The sequence below is a fragment of the Taudactylus pleione genome, unplaced genomic scaffold, assembly GCF_031769625.1.
Source record: "Taudactylus pleione unplaced genomic scaffold, aTauple2 ptg001198l, whole genome shotgun sequence".
Lineage (NCBI taxonomy): Eukaryota > Metazoa > Chordata > Amphibia > Anura > Myobatrachidae > Taudactylus > Taudactylus pleione.
This window is the reverse complement of record NW_028285599.1, coordinates 259,421-278,856: the sequence shown is the minus strand read 5'-3', so window position 1 is coordinate 278,856 and position 19,436 is coordinate 259,421. Positions and strand designations below refer to the sequence as shown.

The 19,436-nt window shown below is 45.5% G+C and overlaps 1 protein-coding gene across 1 annotated transcript in view; it reads left to right on the top strand.

The window, feature by feature from the left end:
• The window catches only part of LOC148451039 (phosphatidylinositol 3-kinase C2 domain-containing subunit gamma-like), a gene marked incomplete at its 3' end in the record, with an annotated part of 402,128 nt that overhangs the window by 128,632 nt on the left and 254,060 nt on the right, over positions 1-19,436 (top strand). Inside the window, exons 12-14 of the mRNA XM_088462349.1 lie at positions 2,352-2,474; positions 6,371-6,502; positions 7,420-7,531. Of these exons, the coding sequence (XP_088318475.1) occupies positions 2,352-2,474; positions 6,371-6,502; positions 7,420-7,531 (367 nt within the window). The remainder of the gene's footprint in view (positions 1-2,351; positions 2,475-6,370; positions 6,503-7,419; positions 7,532-19,436) is intronic.

Genomic DNA, 19,436 nt, shown 5'->3' with positions numbered 1-19,436 from the left:
AATAGCAGAGAGGGGACAGCCAGGAGATAATGGCAGAGAGGCAGCCGGGGACAGCCAGGAGATAATGGCAGAGAGGCAGCCGGGGACAGCCAGGAGATAATGGCAGAGAGGCAGCCGGGGACAGCCAGGAGATAATGGCAGAGAGGCAGCCGGGGACAGCCAGGAGATAATGGCAGAGAGGCAGCCGGGGACAGCCAGGAGATAATGGCAGAGAGGCAGCCGGGGACACCCAGGAGATAATAGCAGAGAGGCAGCCGGGGACACCCAGGAGGTAATAGCAAAGAGGCAGCCGGGGACACCCAGGAGATAATAGCAGAGAGGCAGCCGGGGACACCCAGGAGATAATAGCAGAGAGGCAGCCGGGGACACCCAGGAGATAATAGCAGAGAGGGGACACCCAGGAGATAATAGCAGAGAGGCAGCCGGGGACACCCAGGAGGTAATAGCAAAGAGGCAGCCGGGGACACCCAGGAGATAATAGCAGAGAGGCAGCCGGGGACACCCAGGAGATAATAGCAGAGAGGCAGCCGGGGACACCCAGGAGATAATAGCAGAGAGGCAGCCGGGGACACCCAGGAGGTAATAGCAGAGAGGGGACACCCAGGAGATAACAGCAGAGAGGGGACACCCAGGAGATAATAGCAGAGAGGCAGCCGGGGACACCCAGGAGGTAATAGCAGAGAGGCAGCCGGGGACACCCAGGAGATCATAGCAGAGAGGCAGCCGGGGACACCCAGGAGATCATAGCAGAGAGGCAGCCGGGGACACCCAGGAGGTAATAGCAGAGAGGCAGCCGGGGACACCCAGGAGGTAATAGCAGAGAGGCAGCCGGGGACACCCAGGAGGTAATAGCAGAGAGGCAGCCGGGGACACCCAGGAGGTAATAGCAGAGAGGCAGCCGGGGACACCCAGGAGGTAATAGCAGAGAGGCAGCCGGGGACACCCAGGAGGTAATAGCAGAGAGGCAGCCGGGGACACCCAGGAGATAACAGAGAGGCAGCCGGGGACACCCAGGAGATAACAGAGAGGCAGCCGGGGACACCCAGGAGATAACAGCAGAGAGGGGACACCCAGGAGATAATAGCAGAGAGGCAGCCGGGGACACTCAGGAGATAATAGCAGAGAGGCAGCCGGGGACACCCAGGAGATAATAGCAGAGAGGGGACACCCAGGATATAATAGCAGAGAGGCAGCCGGGGACACCCAGGAGATAACAGCAGAGAGGGGACAGCCAGGAGATAATAGCAGAGAGGGGACACCCAGGAGATAACAGCAGAGATGCAGCCGGGGACAGCCAGGAGATAATAGCAGAGAGGCAGCCGGGGACACCCAGGAGGTAATAGCAGAGAGGGGCCACCCAGGAGATAATAGCAGAGAGGGGACACCGAGGGGATAATAGCAGAGGCAGCCGGGGACACCGAGGGGATAATAGCAGAGGCAGCCGGGGACACCCAGGAGATAATAGCAGAGAGACAGCCAGGGACACCCAGGAGATAAACCAGAGAGGCAGCCGGGGACATCTAGGAGATAATAGCAGAGAGGCAGCCGGGGACACCGAGGGGATAATAGCAGAGGCAGCCAGGGACACCCAGGAGATAAACCAGAGAGGCAGCCGGGGACACCCAGGAGATAATAGCAGAGAGGCAGCCGAGGACAGCCAGGAGATAATAGCAGAGAGACAGCCGAGGACAGCCAGGAGATAATAGCGGAGAGGCAACCGGGGACACCCAGGAGATAACAGCAGAGAAGGGACACCCAGGAGGTAATAGCAGAGAGGGGACACCCAGGAGATAATAGCACAGAGGCAGCCGGGGACACCCAGGAGATAATAGCACAGAGGCAGCCGGGGATACCCAGGAGATAACAGCAGAGAGGGGACACCCAGGAGACAATAGCAGAGAGGCAGCCTGGGACACCCAGGAGACAATAGCAGAGAGGCAGCCGGGGACACCCAGGAGATAATAGCAGAGAGGCAGCCAGGGACACCCAGGAGACAATAGCAGAGAGGGGACACCCAGGAGATAATAGCAGAGAGGCAGCCGGGGACACCCAGGAGATAATAGCAGAGAGGCAGCCGGGAACACCCAGGAGATAATAGCAGAGAAGGGACAGCCAGGAGATAATAGCAAAGAGGCAGCTGGGGACACCCAGGAGGTAACAGCAGAGAGGGGACACCCAGGAGATAATAGCAGAGAGGGGACAGCCAGGAGATAATAGCAGAGAGGCAGCTGGTGACACCCAGGAGATAACAGCAGAGAGGGGACACCCAGGAGATAATAGCAGAGAGGCAGCCGGGGACACCCAGGAGATAATAGCATATATAATATAATGATTCTTTCTTGTGCTTTCAGTGAAAACCTGTTCTGCGCTTCCTGCGCGGTGACGTACGCCGGGAGGAAGATCTGTCCTGAAGTAAAGACCAGGAATGTTACAGCTACAAAGTGTTTCCTCACGAAGGTTGTCTGGGATGAGATGTAAGCTTTTGGGATCAGCCCTCAATCTGTCCTGTCTCACAGATCATCCAAATAAACCTGATTATTTGCAAATGTTTTTATTACACTGTTAAATGTCGGGACCTTTACATTGAGGGATAATTGGGGGAGGACAAAGCTTCAGATTATAATGAGGATATTTCAGGGATTGGCCTAAGTGTAGATTCTAGCTGTTATGGTGAGGGAATGGGTATGTAATGTCGGCTCTAGGGATGTCTACCGTCACAATACCGATAGCAGCATCCGATGGTTAGTATAATGACAGAGGTTGAGTAAGTATTCTGACCCTCCCCCCTAGGTGTGCCTAACCCTAACCTCCCCCACACAAAACTTGACGCTAACCCCGCTATGGTACCTAACCCTATCCCCCCCCGCCCACCCCCCCCCGCCACGGCTAACACTAAGGGCACCTCGTTTGGGCAGCCGTCCTTCTGTATTCTGGTGTCGGGATTACGATGGGTGTTGTTATTTCGACGCCGATCTTAAGTCCCGTGTCGGACTTCAGCGTCGGGATTTAGACTGGCGGCATCACGGCTGCCGGTCTCATAGCTACATCCCATGGTGTGCGCAAGGGTAAGTGAAAGATCCTTTTAATGTAATTACACATTCTGAAAATATTGTTCAGCGCAGAGTATTTCAGCTCGTTTAAAGCCTGTGTGTCCGTATAGGTACCTTTTAATCCGGCGGAAGCTAAACCATAGTTACTCCCAAATTCCAGGGACTTCTGCCGGGAGAGTAGACCAATCTGGAGCAGGACCACTATTACCAAATTGCATCCCGATGGCCCCGGACATCCCATTTGTTCCCAACACACACTATGATGTAGTAGTGAGGAGGTGGGAAATGTCTGCAGGTATGTTCTGGACCGGGGGCTCCCAACTCCAATCCTCATATAGCACCAGCAGGCCATGATTTGTGGATCTATTTAATCAAGCACAAGTCAGTTAATCTATTGTGATGCGTCAGTAATTACCCCATCTGCGTACACAGACAGGTGTGGGTCTCTGTGCAGTAGTGGGGTCTCTGTGCATAGATGTCTATATAGGAGGGGGTCTCTGTGCAGTGGCAGGATCTCTGTGCAGTTGTGGGGTCTCTGCATATATGTCTGTATAGGAGGGGGTCTCTATGCGTAGATGTCTTTATAGGAGGAGGTCTCTGTGCAGTGGTGGGGGTCTCTGTGCACAGATGTCTTTATAGGAGGAGGTCTTTGTGCAGTGGTGTGGGGTATCTGTGCAGTGGTGGGGTCTCTGTGCATAGATGTCTGTATTGGAGGGGGTCTCTGTGCAGTGGCAGGGTCTCTGTGCAGTGGTGGGGTCTATGCGTAGAAGTCTGTATAGGAGGGGTGTCTCTGTGAAGTGGCAGGGTCTCTGTGCATAGATGTCTGTATAGAAGGGGGTCTCTGTGTGTAGAAGTCTGTATAGGAGGGGGTCTCTGTGTGTAGAAGTCTGTATAGGAGGGGGTCTCTGTGCATAGATGTCTTTATAGGAGGAGGTCTCTGTGCAGTGGTGGGGTCTCTGTGCGTAGAAGTCTGTATTAGAGGGGGTCTCTGTGCAGTGGTGGGGTCTATGCGTAGAAGTCTGTATAGGAGGGGGTCTCTGTGCAATGGCAGGGTCTCTGTGCATAGATGTCTGTATTAGAGGGGGTCTCTGTGCAGTGGTGGGGTCTATGCGTAGAAGTCTGTATAGGAGGGGGTCTCTGTGCATAGATGTCTGTATAGGAGGGGGTCTCTGTGCAATGGCAGGGTCTCTGTGCATAGATGTCTGTATTAGAGGGGGTCTCTGTGCAGTGGTGGGGTCTATGCGTAGAAGTCTGTATAGGAGGGGGTCTCTGTGCATAGATGTCTGTATAGGAGGGGGTCTCTGTGCAGTGGCAGGGTCTCTGTGCATAGATGTCTGTATAGGAGGGGGTCTCTGTGTGTAGAAGTCTGTATAGGAGGGGGTCTCTGTGCAGTGGCAGGGTCTCTGTGCATAGATGTCTGTATAGGAGGGGGTCTCTGTGTGTAGAAGTCTGTATAGGAGGGGGTCTCTGTGCATAGATGTCTGTATAGGAGGGGGTCTCTGTGCAGTGGTGGGGTCTGTGTGTAGAAGTCTGTATAGGAGGGGGTCTCTGTGCATAGATGTCTGTATAGGAGGGGGTCTCTGTGCATAGATGTCTGTATAGGAGGGGGTCTCTGTGCAGTGGCAGGGTCTCTGTGCATAGATGTCTGTATAGGAGGGGGTCTCTGTGCAGTGGTGGGGTCTCTGTGCGTAGAAGTCTGTATTGGAGGGGGTCTCTGTGCAGTGGCGGGGTCTCTGTGCAGTGGTGGGGTCTATGCGTAGAAGTCTGTATAGGAGGGGGTCTCTGTGCAATGGCAGGGTCTCTGTGCATAGATGTCTGTATAGGAGGGGGTCTCTGTGCAGTGGCAGGGTCTCTGTGCATAGATGTCTGTATAGGAGGGGGTCTCTGTGTGTAGAAGTCTGTATAGGAGGGGGTCTCTGTGCAGTGGCAGGGTCTCTGTGCATAGATGTCTGTATAGGAGGGGGTCTCTGTGTAGAAGTCTGTATAGGAGGGGGTCTCTGTGCATAGATGTCTGTATAGGAGGGGGTCTCTGTGCAGTGGTGGGGTCTATGCGTAGAAGTCTGTATAGGAGGGGGTCTCTGTGCAGTGGCAGGGTCTCTGTGCATAGATGTCTGTATAGGAGGGGGTCTCTGTGTGTAGAAGTCTGTATAGGAGGGCGTCTCTGTGCATAGATGTCTGTATAGGAGGGGGTCTCTGTGCAGTGGTGGGGTCTCTGTGCGTAGAAGTCTGTATTGGAGGGGGTCTCTGTGCATAGATGTCTGTATAGGAGGGGGTCTCTGTGCAGTGGTGGGGTCTATGCGTTGAAGTCTGTATAGGAGGGGGTCCCTGTGCAATGGCAGGGTCTCTGTGCATAGATGTCTGTATAGGAGGGGGTCTCTGTGCAGTGGCAGGGTCTCTGTGCATAGATGTCTGTATATGAGGGGGTCTCTGTGTGTAGAAGTCTGTATAGGAGGGGGTCTCTGTGCATAGATGTCTGTATAGGAGGGGGTCTCTGTGCATAGATGTCTGTATAGGAGGGGGTCTCTGTGCAGTGGTGGGGTCTGTGTGTAGAAGTCTGTATAGGAGGGGGTCTCTGTGCATAGATATCTGTATAGGAGGGGGTCTCTGTGCATAGATGTCTGTATAGGAGGGGGTCTCTGTGCAGTGGTGGGGTCTATGCGTAGAAGTCTGTATAGGAGGGGGTCTCTGTGTGTAGAAGTCTGTATAGGAGGGGGTCTCTGTGCAGTGGCAGGGTCTGTGCATAGATGTCTGTATAGGAGGGGGTCTCTGTGCATAGATGTCTGTATAGGAGGGGGTCTCTGTGCAGTGGCAGGGTCTCTGTGCATAGATGTCTGTATAGAAGGGGGTCTCTGTGCATAGATGTCTGTATAGGAGGGGGTCTCTGTGTGTAGAAGTCTGTATAGGAGGGGGTCTCTGTGCAGTGGCAGGGTCTCTGTGCATAGATGTCTGTATAGGAGGGGGTCTCTGTGTGTAGAAGTCTGTATAGGAGGGGGTCTCTGTGCAGTGGCAGGGTCTCTGTGCATAGATGTCTGTATAGGAGGGGGTCTCTGTGCATAGATGTCTGTATAGGAGGGGGTCTCTGTGTGTAGAAGTCTGTATAGGAGGGGTGTCTCTGTGCAGTGGCAGGGTCTCTGTGCATAGATGTCTGTATAGAAGGGGGTCTCTGTGTGTAGAAGTCTGTATAGGAGGGGGTCTCTGTGCATAGATGTCTGTATAGGAGGGGGTCTCTGTGCGTAGAAGTCTGTATAGGAGGGGTCTCTGTGTAAGGGCAGTTCTGTATGACAGTATACACATGTGATAATAATGTCCCTGTATTTCAGGATCACGTTTCCTGTGCCCCTGGAGACCCTCCCGTACGAGGCGATGCTGGTGCTGAGATTGTGCGCAGTGAATGACGCCTCTCCGGGCGGCTCTTTCCTTGCCTGGTCTTGTCTTCCCCTCTACTCCAACCAGTAAGTTTCTTTATTCTGCCCAATTATCCCAAGATGAAAACAAAACAGCCTCCGACTAAGTACTGCGCTGGCTGCCCGGACCCCCGGGGGGATGTGACGTTCTAATAACCTCTCAGAGTCTCTGCAACAGCTTCATTCCAGCTAATGAGCCCCCGGGGGTTAGGGGCCTGTGCTGCCCACTTACAGGCATTGATTGCTGCCCTCTTCTGTATAACAGAATCTGCTTCGCTATTAGGACACAAATTGCAGCAGTAAATCAGTGGTGCGAGGGCTGATATTCCTGGTAATAAATGATGTATATAACCCTGCGCTGAATAACTGTCCCCGTGGAGAAGCCACTTAAGTGGGGATGAGGCGTCTACAAGCAGATATATGGCAGCATGTACAGATATCCGGGTTTCATCCGCTTTATTTAATGATCTACTGTAGTTTCTGCAGCTCTGAATGGGTCACTGGCCAATTATTCGGGTAACAACACAATAAAAACTCGTTCCCGGCTCAGACGTTGGTCCCAGGACGCAGCAAGATGGTGGCTGTGCTGTATATTAGGGATGTTCTCCCCATCCACTGGGAATAGTTATGCCATGACCTATACACCCTGGATAATCGGAGGTTGGCGCAGAACAATCAGTACATACCCTGGAAACATATTGCAATATATAATACACACACCTTTACCTATGTAATATCTCTCAGTGAGTACATGGATAAGTCATGTTACGTATGGTTACAATGTATACATAAGATGTTACGTCATATTAGGGAGGAAGGCCTTTAGGTAAGGGATTGGTACACTTGTTACTCCTGTGCTCCGGCTCTCTGAGGACTCGTCTGCATCTGTCACATCCGCACATTATACAGATAAATGACACTGACCTATATATCAGCACTGAGTGACCGTCCTCTTCCTCTCCCAGACAGATTGTCCAGGGACCCCTGTTACTAAACCTACTGTCTCACGTGGAGCCGCCTCCTGTCATCACCCCGGCAGCCTTCGATGTCTTCTTACCATCTCTTATGACTTTACAGGTACAACAGCAGTACTTACTACAGTCCTAATACTGTAACTGGGAGCACAGAGTACTTACTACAGTCCTCATACTGTAACTGGGAGCACAGAGTACTTACTACAGTCCTCATACTGTAAGATGCTGTAACTGGGAGCACAGAGTACTTACTACAGTCCTAATACTGTAACTGGGAGCACAGAGCACTTACTACAGTCCTCATACTGTAACTGGGAGCACAGAGTACTTACTACAGTCCTCATACTGTAACTGGGAGCACAGAGCACTTACTACAGTCCTAATACTGTAAGATGCTGTAACTGGGAGCACAGAGTACTTACTACAGACCTAATACTGTAAGATGCTGTAACTGGGAGCACAGAGTACTTACTACAGTCCTCATACTGTAACTGGGTGCACAGAGTACTTACTACAGTCCTCATACTGTAAGATGCTGTAACTGGGAGCACAGAGTACTTACTACAGTCCTAATACTGTAAGATGCTGTAACTGGGAGCACAGAGTACTTACTACAGTCCTCATACTGTAACTGGGTGCACAGAGTACTTACTACAGTCCTAATACTGTAAGATGCTGTAACTGGGAGCACAGAGTACTTACTACAGTCCTAATACTGTAAGATGCTGTAACTGGGAGCACAGAGTACTTACTACAGTCCTAATACTGTAACTGGGAGCACAGAGTACTTACTACAGTCCTAATACTGTAACTGGGAGCACAGAGCACTTACTACAGTCCTCATTCTGTAACTGGGAGCACAGAGTACTTACTACAGTCCTCATACTGTAACTGGGAGCACAGAGCACTTACTACAGTCCTAATACTGTAAGATGCTGTAACTGGGAGCACAGAGTACTTACTACAGTCCTAATACTGTAAGATGCTGTAACTAGGAGCACAGAGTACTCACTACAGTCCTAATACTGTAAGATGCTGTAACTGGGTGCACAGAGTACTTACTACAGTCCTCATACTGTAAGATGCTGTAACTGGGAGCACAGAGTACTTACTACAGTCCTAATACTGTAAGATGCTGTAACTGGGAGCACAGAGTACTTACTACAGTCCTAATACTGTAACTGGGAGCACAGAGCACTTACTACAGTCCTAATACTGTAAGATGCTGTAACTGGGAGCACAGAGTACTTATTACAGTCCTAATACTGTAACTGGGAGCACAGAGTACTTACTACAGTCCTAATACTGTAACTGGGTGCACAGAGTACTTACTACAGTCCTCATACTGTAACTGGGAGCACAGAGCACTTACTACAGTCCTAATACTGTAAGATGCTGTAACTGGGAGCACAGAGTACTTACTACAGTCCTAATACTGTAAGATGCTGTAACTGGGAGCACAGAGTACTTACTACAGTCCTCATACTGTAACTGGGTGCACAGAGTACTTACTACAGTCCTAATACTGTAAGATGCTGTAACTGGGAGCACAGAGTACTTACTACAGTCCTAATACTGTAAGATGCTGTAACTGGGAGCACAGAGTACTTACTACAGTCCTAATACTGTAACTGGGAGCACAGAGTACTTACTACAGTCCTAATACTGTAACTGGGAGCACAGAGCACTTACTACAGTCCTCATTCTGTAACTGGGAGCACAGAGTACTTACTACAGTCCTCATACTGTAACTGGGAGCACAGAGCACTTACTACAGTCCTAATACTGTAAGATGCTGTAACTGGGAGCACAGAGTACTTACTACAGTCCTAATACTGTAAGATGCTGTAACTAGGAGCACAGAGTACTCACTACAGTCCTAATACTGTAAGATGCTGTAACTGGGTGCACAGAGTACTTACTACAGTCCTCATACTGTAAGATGCTGTAACTGGGAGCACAGAGTACTTACTACAGTCCTAATACTGTAAGATGCTGTAACTGGGAGCACAGAGTACTTACTACAGTCCTAATACTGTAACTGGGAGCACAGAGCACTTACTACAGTCCTAATACTGTAAGATGCTGTAACTGGGAGCACAGAGTACTTATTACAGTCCTAATACTGTAACTGGGAGCACAGAGTACTTACTACAGTCCTAATACTGTAACTGGGTGCACAGAGTACTTACTACAGTCCTCATACTGTAACTGGGTGCACAGAGTACTTACTACAGTCCTAATACTGTAAGATGCTGTAACTGGGAGCACAGAGTACTTACTACAGTCCTAATACTGTAACTGGGAGCACAGAGTACTTACTACAGTCCTAATACTGTAAGATGCTGTAACTGGGAGCACAGAGTACTTACTACAGTCCTCATACTGTAACTGGGAGCACAGAGTACTTACTACAGTCCTCATACTGTAACTGGGAGCACAGAGCACTTACTACAGTCCTAATACTGTAAGATGCTGTAACTGGGTGCACAGAGTACTTACTACAGTCCTCATACTGTAACTGGGAGCACAGAGCACTTACTACAGTCCTAATACTGTAAGATGCTGTAACTGGGTGTACAGAGTACTTACTACAGTCCTAATACTGTAAGATGCTGTAACCGGGAGCACAGAGTACTTACTACAGTCCTAATACTGTAAGATGCTGTAACTAGGAGCACAGAGTACTCACTACAGTCCTAATACTGTAAGATGCTGTAACTGGGTGCACAGAGTACTTACTACAGTCCTCATACTGTAAGATGCTGTAACTGGGAGCACAGAGTACTTACTACAGTCCTAATACTGTAACTGGGTGCAAAAACTACTTACTACAGTCCTAATACTGTAAGATGCTGTAACTGGGTGCACAGAGTACTTACTACAGTCCTAATACTGTAAGATGCTGTAACTGGGAGCACAGAGTACTTACTACAGTCCTAATACTGTAACTGGGTGCAAAAAGTACTTACTACTGTCCTAATACTGTAAGATGCTGTAACTGGGTGCACAGAGTACTTACTACAGTCCTAATACTGTAAGATGCTGTAACTGGGAGCACAGAGTACTTACTACAGTCCTAAATACTGTAAGATGCTGTAACTAGGAGCACAGAGTACTTACTACAGTCCTCATACTGTAAGATGCTGTAACTGGGAGCACAGAGTACTTACTACAGTCCTCATACTGTAAGATGCTGTAACTGGGAGCACAGAGTACTTATTCCAGTCCTAATACTGTAAGATGCTGTAACTGGGAGCACAGAGTACTTACTAAAGTCCTCATACTGTAAGATGCTGTAACTAGGAGCACAGAGTACTTACTACAGTCCTAATACTGTAAGATGCTGTAATTGGGAGCACAGAGTACTTACTACAGTCCTCATACTGTAAGATGCTGTAACTGGGTGCACAGAGTACTTACTACAGTCCTTATACTGTAAGATGCTGTAACTGGGTGCACAGAGTACTTACAGCATCTTACAGTATGAGGACTGTAGTAAGTACTCTGTGCACCCAGTTGCAGCATCTTACAGTATGAGGACTGTAGTAAGTACTCTGTGCTCTCAGTTACAGTATTAGGAATGGAATAAGTACTCTGTGCTCCCAGTTACAGCATCTTACAGTATGAGGACTGTAGTAACTGGGAGCACAGAGTACTTATTCCATTCCTAATACTGTAACTGGGAGCACAGAGTACTTACTACAGTCCTAATACTGTAAGATGCTGCAACTGGGAGCACAGAGTACTTATTCCAGTCCTAATACTGTAAGATGCTGTAACTGGGTGCACAGAGTACTTACTACAGTCCTCATACTGTAAGATGCTGTAACTGGGAGCACAGAGTACTTACTACAGTCCTAATACTGTAAGATGCTGTAACTGGGAGCACAGAGTACTTACTACAGTCCTCATACTGTAAGATGCTGCAACTGGGAGCACAGAGTACTTATTCCAGTCCTAATACTGTAAGATGCTGTAACTGGGAGCACAGAGTACTTATTACAGTCCTAATACTGTAAGATGCGGTAATTGGGAGCACAGAGTACTTATTCCAGTCCTAATACTGTAAGATGCTGTAATTGGGAGCACAGAGTACTTATTCCAGTCCTCATACTGTAAGATGCTGTAACTGGGAGCACAGAGTAATTATTACAGTCCTAATACTGTAACTGGGAGCACAGAGTAATTATTACAGTCCTAATACTGTAACTGGGAGCACAGAGCACTTATTCCAGTCCTAATACTGTAAGATGCTGTAACTGGGAGCACAGAGTACTTATTCCAGTCCTAATACTGTAAGATGCTGTAATTGGGAGCACAGAGTACTTATCCCAGTCCTAATACTGTAAGATGCTGTAACTGGGAGCACAGAGTAATTATTACAGTCCTAATACTGTAACTGGGAGCACAGAGCACTTATTCCAGTCCTAATACTGTAAGATGCTGTAACTGGGAGCACAGAGTACTTATTCCAGTCCTAATACTGTAAGATGCTGTAACTGGGAACACAGAACATGTAGAGGAACTCTGTATTCCCAGTTACAGCATTATAGGAGTGCTGAGTATAGGTAACCTGTAAAGAGATACTCTGTATTCCCAGTTACAGCATTATAGGAGTGCTGAGTATAGGTAACATGTATAGAGATACTCAGCACTGCTATAATGCAGTAACTGGGAATACAGAGTATCAGTAACCTGTATAGAGATACTCTGTATTCCCAGTTACAGCATTATAGGAGTGCTGAGTATCAGTAACCTGTACAGAGATACTCTGTATTCCCAGTTACAGTATTATAGGATTGCTGAGTATCGGTAACCTGTATAGAGATACTCTGTATTCCCAGTTACAGCATTATAGCAGTGCTGAGTATCAGTAACCTGTATAGAGGTACTCTGTATTCCCAGTTACAGCATTATAGCAGTGCTGAGTATCAGTAACCTGTACAGAGATACTCTGTATTCCCAGTTACAGCATTATAGGAGTGCTGAGTATCAGTAACCTGTACAGAGATACTCTGTATTCCCAGTTACAGCATTATAGGAGTGCTGAGTATCAGTAACCTGTACAGAGATACTCTGTATTCCCAGTTACAGTATTATAGGAGTGCTGAGTATCAGTAACCTGTATAGAGGTACTCTGTATTCCCAGTTACAGCATTATAGCAGTGCTGAGTATCAGTAACCTGTATAGAGATACTCTGTATTCCCAGTTACAGCATTATAGCAGTGCTGAGTATCAGTAACCTGTACAGAGATACTCTGTATTCCCAGTTACAGCATTATAGGAGTGCTGAGTATCAGTAACCTGTATAGAGATACTCTGTATTCCCAGTTACAGTATTATAGGAGTGCTGAGTATCAGTAACCTGTACAGAGATACTCTGTATTCCCAGTTACAGCATTATAGCAGTGCTGAGTATCAGTAACCTGTATAGAGATACTCTGTATTCCCAGTTACAGCATTATAGCAGTGCTGAGTATCAGTAACCTGTATAGAGATACTCTGTATTCCCAGTTACAGCATTATAGCAGTGCTGAGTATCAGTAACCTGTATAGAGATACTCTGTATTCCCAGTTACAGCATTATAGCAGTGCTGAGTATCAGTAACCTGTACAGAGATACTCTGTATTCCCAGTTACAGCATTATAGGAGTGCTGAGTATCAGTAACCTGTATAGAGATACTCTGTATTCCCAGTTACAGTATTATAGGAGTGCTGAGTATCAGTAACCTGTACAGAGATACTCTGTATTCCCAGTTACAGCATTATAGGAGTGCTGAGTATCAGTAACCTGTATAGAGATACTCTGTATTCCCAGTTACAGCATTATAGCAGTGCTGAGTATCAGTAACCTGTATAGAGATACTCTGTATTCCCAGTTACAGCATTATAGCAGTGCTGAGTATCAGTAACCTGTATAGAGATACTCTGTATTCCCAGTTACAGCATTATAGGAGTGCTGAGTATCAGTAACCTGTATAGAGATACTCTGTATTCCCAGTTACAGTATTATAGGAGTGCTGAGTATCAGTAACCTGTATAGAGATACTCTGTATTCCCAGTTACAGCATTATAGGAGTGCTGAGTATCAGTAACCTGTATAGAGATACTCTGTATTCCCAGTTACAGTATTATAGGAGTGCTGAGTATCAGTAACCTGTATAGAGATACTCTGTATTCCCAGTTACAGCATTATAGCAGTGCTGAGTATCAGTAACCTGTATAGAGAGACTCTGTATTCCCAGTTACAGCATTATAGGAGTGCTGAGTATCAGTAACCTGTATAGAGATACTCTGTATTCCCAGTTACAGTATTATAGGAGTGCTGAGTATCAGTAACCTGTATAGAGATACTCTGTATTCCCAGTTACAGCATTATAGGAGTGCTGAGTATCAGTAACCTGTACAGAGATACTCTGTATTCCCAGTTACAGCATTATAGCAGTGCTGAGTATCAGTAACCTGTACAGAGATACTCTGTATTCCCAGTTACAGCATTATAGGAGTGCTGAGTATCAGTAACCTGTACAGAGATACTCTGTATTCCCAGTTACAGCATTATAGCAGTGCTGAGTATCAGTAACCTGTACAGAGATACTCTGTATTCCCAGTTACAGTATTATAGGAGTGCTGAGTATCAGTAACCTGTATAGAGATACTCTGTATTCCCAGTTACAGTATTATAGCAGTGCTGAGTATCAGTAACCTGTATAGAGATACTCTGTATTCCCAGTTACAGCATTATAGGAGTGCTGAGTATCAGTAACCTGTACAGAGATACTCTGTATTCCCAGTTACAGTATTATAGGATTGCTGAGTATCAGTAACCTGTATAGAGATACTCTGTATTCCCAGTTACAGCATTATAGGAGTGCTGAGTATCAGTAACCTGTATAGAGATATTCTGTATTCCCAGTTACAGTATTATAGGAGTGCTGAGTATCAGTAACCTGTATAGAGATACTCTGTATTCCCAGTTACAGCATTATAGCAGTGCTGAGTATCAGTAACCTGTATAGAGATACTCTGTATTCCCAGTTACAGCATTATAGGAGTGCTGAGTATCAGTAACCTGTACAGAGATACTCTGTATTCCCAGTTACAGCATTATAGGAGTGCTGAGTATCAGTAACCTGTACAGAGATACTCTGTATTCCCAGTTACAGCATTATAGCAGTGCTGAGTATCAGTAACCTGTATAGAGATACTCTGTATTCCCAGTTACAGCATTATAGGAGTGCTGAGTATCAGTAACCTGTACAGAGATACTCTGTATTCCCAGTTACAGCATTATAGGAGTGCTGAGTATCAGTAACCTGTACAGAGATACTCTGTATTCCCAGTTACAGCATTATAGGAGTGCTGAGTATCAGTAACCTGTACAGAGATACTCTGTATTCCCAGTTACAGTATTATAGGAGTGCTGAGTATCAGTAACCTGTATAGAGATACTCTGTATTCCCAGTTACAGTATTATAGGAGTGCTGAGTATCAGTAACCTGTATAGAGATACTCTGTATTCCCAGTTACAGCATTATAGGAGTGCTGAGTATCAGTAACCTGTACAGAGATACTCTGTATTCCCAGTTACAGCATTATAGCAGTGCTGAGTATCAGTAACCTGTATAGAGATACTCTGTATTCCCAGTTACAGCATTATAGCAGTGCTGAGTATCAGTAACCTGTATAGAGATACTCTGTATTCCCAGTTACAGCATTATAGGAGTGCTGAGTATCAGTAACCTGTATAGAGGTACTCTGTATTCCCAGTTACAGCATTATAGGAGTGCTGAGTATCAGTAACCTGTACAGAGGTACTCTGTATTCCCAGTTACAGCATTATAGGAGTGCTGAGTATCAGTAACCTGTATAGAGATACTCTGTATTCCCAGTTACAGTATTATAGCAGTGCTGAGTATCAGTAACCTGTATAGAGATACTCTGTATTCCCAGTTACAGCATTATAGGAGTGCTGAGTATCAGTAACCTGTATAGAGATACTCTGTATTCCCAGTTACAGCATTATAGGAGTGCTGAGTATCAGTAACCTGTACAGAGATACTCTGTATTCCCAGTTACAGCATTATAGCAGTGCTGAGTATCAGTAACCTGTACAGAGATACTCTGTATTCCCAGTTACAGTATTATAGGAGTGCTGAGTATCAGTAACCTTTATAGAGATACTCTGTATTCCCAGTTACAGCATTATAGCAGTGCTGAGTATCAGTAACCTGTATAGAGATACTCTGTATTCCCAGTTACAGTATTATAGGAGTGCTGAGTATCAGTAACCTGTATAGAGATACTCTGTATTCCCAGTTACAGCATTATAGCAGTGCTGAGTATCAGTAACCTGTACAGAGATACTCTGTATTCCCAGTTACAGCATTATAGGAGTGCTGAGTATCAGTAACCTGTACAGAGATACTCTGTATTCCCAGTTACAGCATTATAGCAGTGCTGAGTATCAGTAACCTGTATAGAGATACTCTGTATTCCCAGTTACAGCATTATAGCAGTGCTGAGTATCAGTAACCTGTATAGAGATACTCTGTATTCCCAGTTACAGTATTATAGGAGTGCTGAGTATCAGTAACCTGTACAGAGATACTCTGTATTCCCAGTTACAGCATTATAGGAGTGCTGAGTATCAGTAACCTGTATAGAGGTACTCTGTATTCCCAGTTACAGTATTATAGCAGTGCTGAGTATCAGTAACCTGTATAGAGAGACTCTGTATTCCCAGTTACAGCATTATAGCAGTGCTGAGTATCAGTAACCTGTACAGAGATACTCTGTATTCCCAGTTACAGCATTATAGCAGTGCTGAGTATCAGTAACCTGTATAGAGATACTCTGTATTCCCAGTTACAGCATTATAGCAGTGCTGAGTATCAGTAACCTGTATAGAGATACTCTGTATTCCCAGTTACAGCATTATAGCAGTGCTGAGTATCAGTAACCTGTATAGAGATACTCTGTATTCCCAGTTACAGCATTATAGCAGTGCTGAGTATCAGTAACCTGTATAGAGATACTCTGTATTCCCAGTTACAGCATTATAGGAGTGCTGAGTATCAGTAACCTGTATAGAGATACTCTGTATTCCCAGTTACAGCATTATAGGAGTGCTGAGTATCAGTAACCTGTATAGAGATACTCTGTATTCCCAGTTACAGCATTATAGCAGTGCTGAGTATCAGTAACCTGTATAGAGATACTCTGTATTCCCAGTTACAGCATTATAGCAGTGCTGAGTATCAGTAACCTGTATAGAGAGACTCTGTATTCCCAGTTACAGCATTATAGGAGTGCTGAGTATCAGTAACCTGTATAGAGATACTCTGTATTCCCAGTTACAGTATTATAGGAGTGCTGAGTATCAGTAACCTGTATAGAGATACTCTGTATTCCCAGTTACAGCATTATAGCAGTGCTGAGTATCAGTAACCTGTACAGAGATACTCTGTATTCCCAGTTACAGCATTATAGCAGTGCTGAGTATCAGTAACCTGTATAGAGATACTCTGTATTCCCAGTTACAGTATTATAGGAGTGCTGAGTATCAGTAACCTGTATAGAGATACTCTGTATTCCCAGTTACAGTATTATAGGAGTGCTGAGTATCAGTAACCTGTATAGAGATACTCTGTATTCCCAGTTACAGCATTATAGCAGTGCTGAGTATCAGTAACCTGTATAGAGATACTCTGTATTCCCAGTTACAGCATTATAGGAGTGCTGAGTATCAGTAACCTGTATAGAGATACTCTGTATTCCCAGTTACAGCATTATAGCAGTGCTGAGTATCAGTAACCTGTACAGAGATACTCTGTATTCCCAGTTACAGCATTATAGCAGTGCTGAGTATCAGTAACCTGTATAGAGATACTCTGTATTCCCAGTTACAGCATTATAGGAGTGCTGAGTATCAGTAACCTGTACAGAGATACTCTGTATTCCCAGTTACAGTATTATAGGAGTGCTGAGTATCAGTAACCTGTATAGAGATACTCTGTATTCCCAGTTACAGTATTATAGGAGTGCTGAGTATCAGTAACCTGTATAGAGATACTCTGTATTCCCAGTTACAGCATTATAGGAGTGCTGAGTATCAGTAACCTGTATAGAGATACTCTGTATTCCCAGTTACAGCATTATAGGAGTGCTGAGTATCAGTAACCTGTATAGAGATACTCTGTATTCCCAGTTACAGCATTATAGCAGTGCTGAGTATCAGTAACCTGTACAGAGATACTCTGTATTCCCAGTTACAGTATTATAGCAGTGCTGAGTATCAGTAACCTGTATAGAGGTACTCTGTATTCCCAGTTACAGTATTATAGCAGTGCTGAGTATCAGTAACCTGTATAGAGATACTCTGTATTCCCAGTTACAGTATTATAGGAGTGCTGAGTATCAGTAACCTGTATAGAGATACTCTGTATTCCCAGTTACAGTATTATAGCAGTGCTGAGTATCAGTAACCTGTATAGAGATACTCTGTATTCCCAGTTACAGTATTATAGGAGTGCTGAGTATCAGTAACCTGTATAGAGATACTCTGTATTCCCAGTTACAGCATTATAGGAGTGCTGAGTATCAGTAACCTGTACAGAGATACTCTGTATTCCCAGTTACAGCATTATAGGAGTGCTGAGTATCAGTAACCTGTATAGAGATACTCTGTATTCCCAGTTACAGCATTATAGCAGTGCTGAGTATCAGTAACCTGTACAGAGATACTCTGTATTCCCAGTTACAGCATTATAGCAGTGCTGAGTATCAGTAACCTGTATAGAGATACTCTGTATTCCCAGTTACAGTATTATAGGAGTGCTGAGTATCAGTAACCTGTATAGAGATACTCTGTATTCCCAGTTACAGTATTATAGGAGTGCTGAGTATCAGTAACCTGTATAGAGATACTCTGTATTCCCAGTTACAGCATTATAGCAGTGCTGAGTATCAGTAACCTGTATAGAGATACTCTGTATTCCCAGTTACAGCATTATAGGAGTGCTGAGTATCAGTAACCTGTATAGAGATACTCTGTATTCCCAGTTACAGCATTATAGCAGTGCTGAGTATCAGTAACCTGTACAGAGATACTCTGTATTCCCAGTTACAGCATTATAGCAGTGCTGAGTATCAGTAACCTGTATAGAGATACTCTGTATTCCCAGTTACAGCATTATAGGAGTGCTGAGTATCAGTAACCTGTATAGAGATACTCTGTATTCCCAGTTACAGCATTATAGGAGTGCTGAGTATCAGTAACCTGTATAGAGATACTCTGTATTCCCAGTTACAGCATTATAGCAGTGCTGAGTATCAGTAACCTGTACAGAGATACTCTGTATTCCCAGTTACAGTATTATAGCAGTGCTGAGTATCAGTAACCTGTATAGAGATACTCTGTATTCCCAGTTACAGTATTATAGGAGTGCTGAGTATCAGTAACCTGTATAGAGATACTCTGTATTCCCAGTTACAGTATTATAGCAGTGCTGAGTATCAGTAACCTGTATAGAGATACTCTGTATTCCCAGTTACAGTATTATAGGAGTGCTGAGTATCAGTAACCTGTATAGAGATACTCTGTATTCCCAGTTACAGCATTATAGCAGTGCTGAGTATCAGTAACCTGTATAGAGATACTCTGTATTCCCAGTTACAGCATTATAGGAGTGCTGAGTATCAGTAACCTGTACAGAGATACTCTGTATTCCCAGTTACAGCATTATAGGAGTGCTGAGTATCAGTAACCTGTACAGAGATACTCTGTATTCCCAGTTACAGTATTATAGCAGTGCTGAGTATCAGTAACCTGTATAGAGATACTCTGTATTCCCAGTTACAGCATTATAGGAGTGCTGAGTATCAGTAACCTGTATAGAGATACTCTGTATTCCCAGTTACAGTATTATAGCAGTGCTGAGTATCAGTAACCTGTACAGAGATACTCTGTATTCCCAGTTACAGTATTATAGCAGTGCTGAG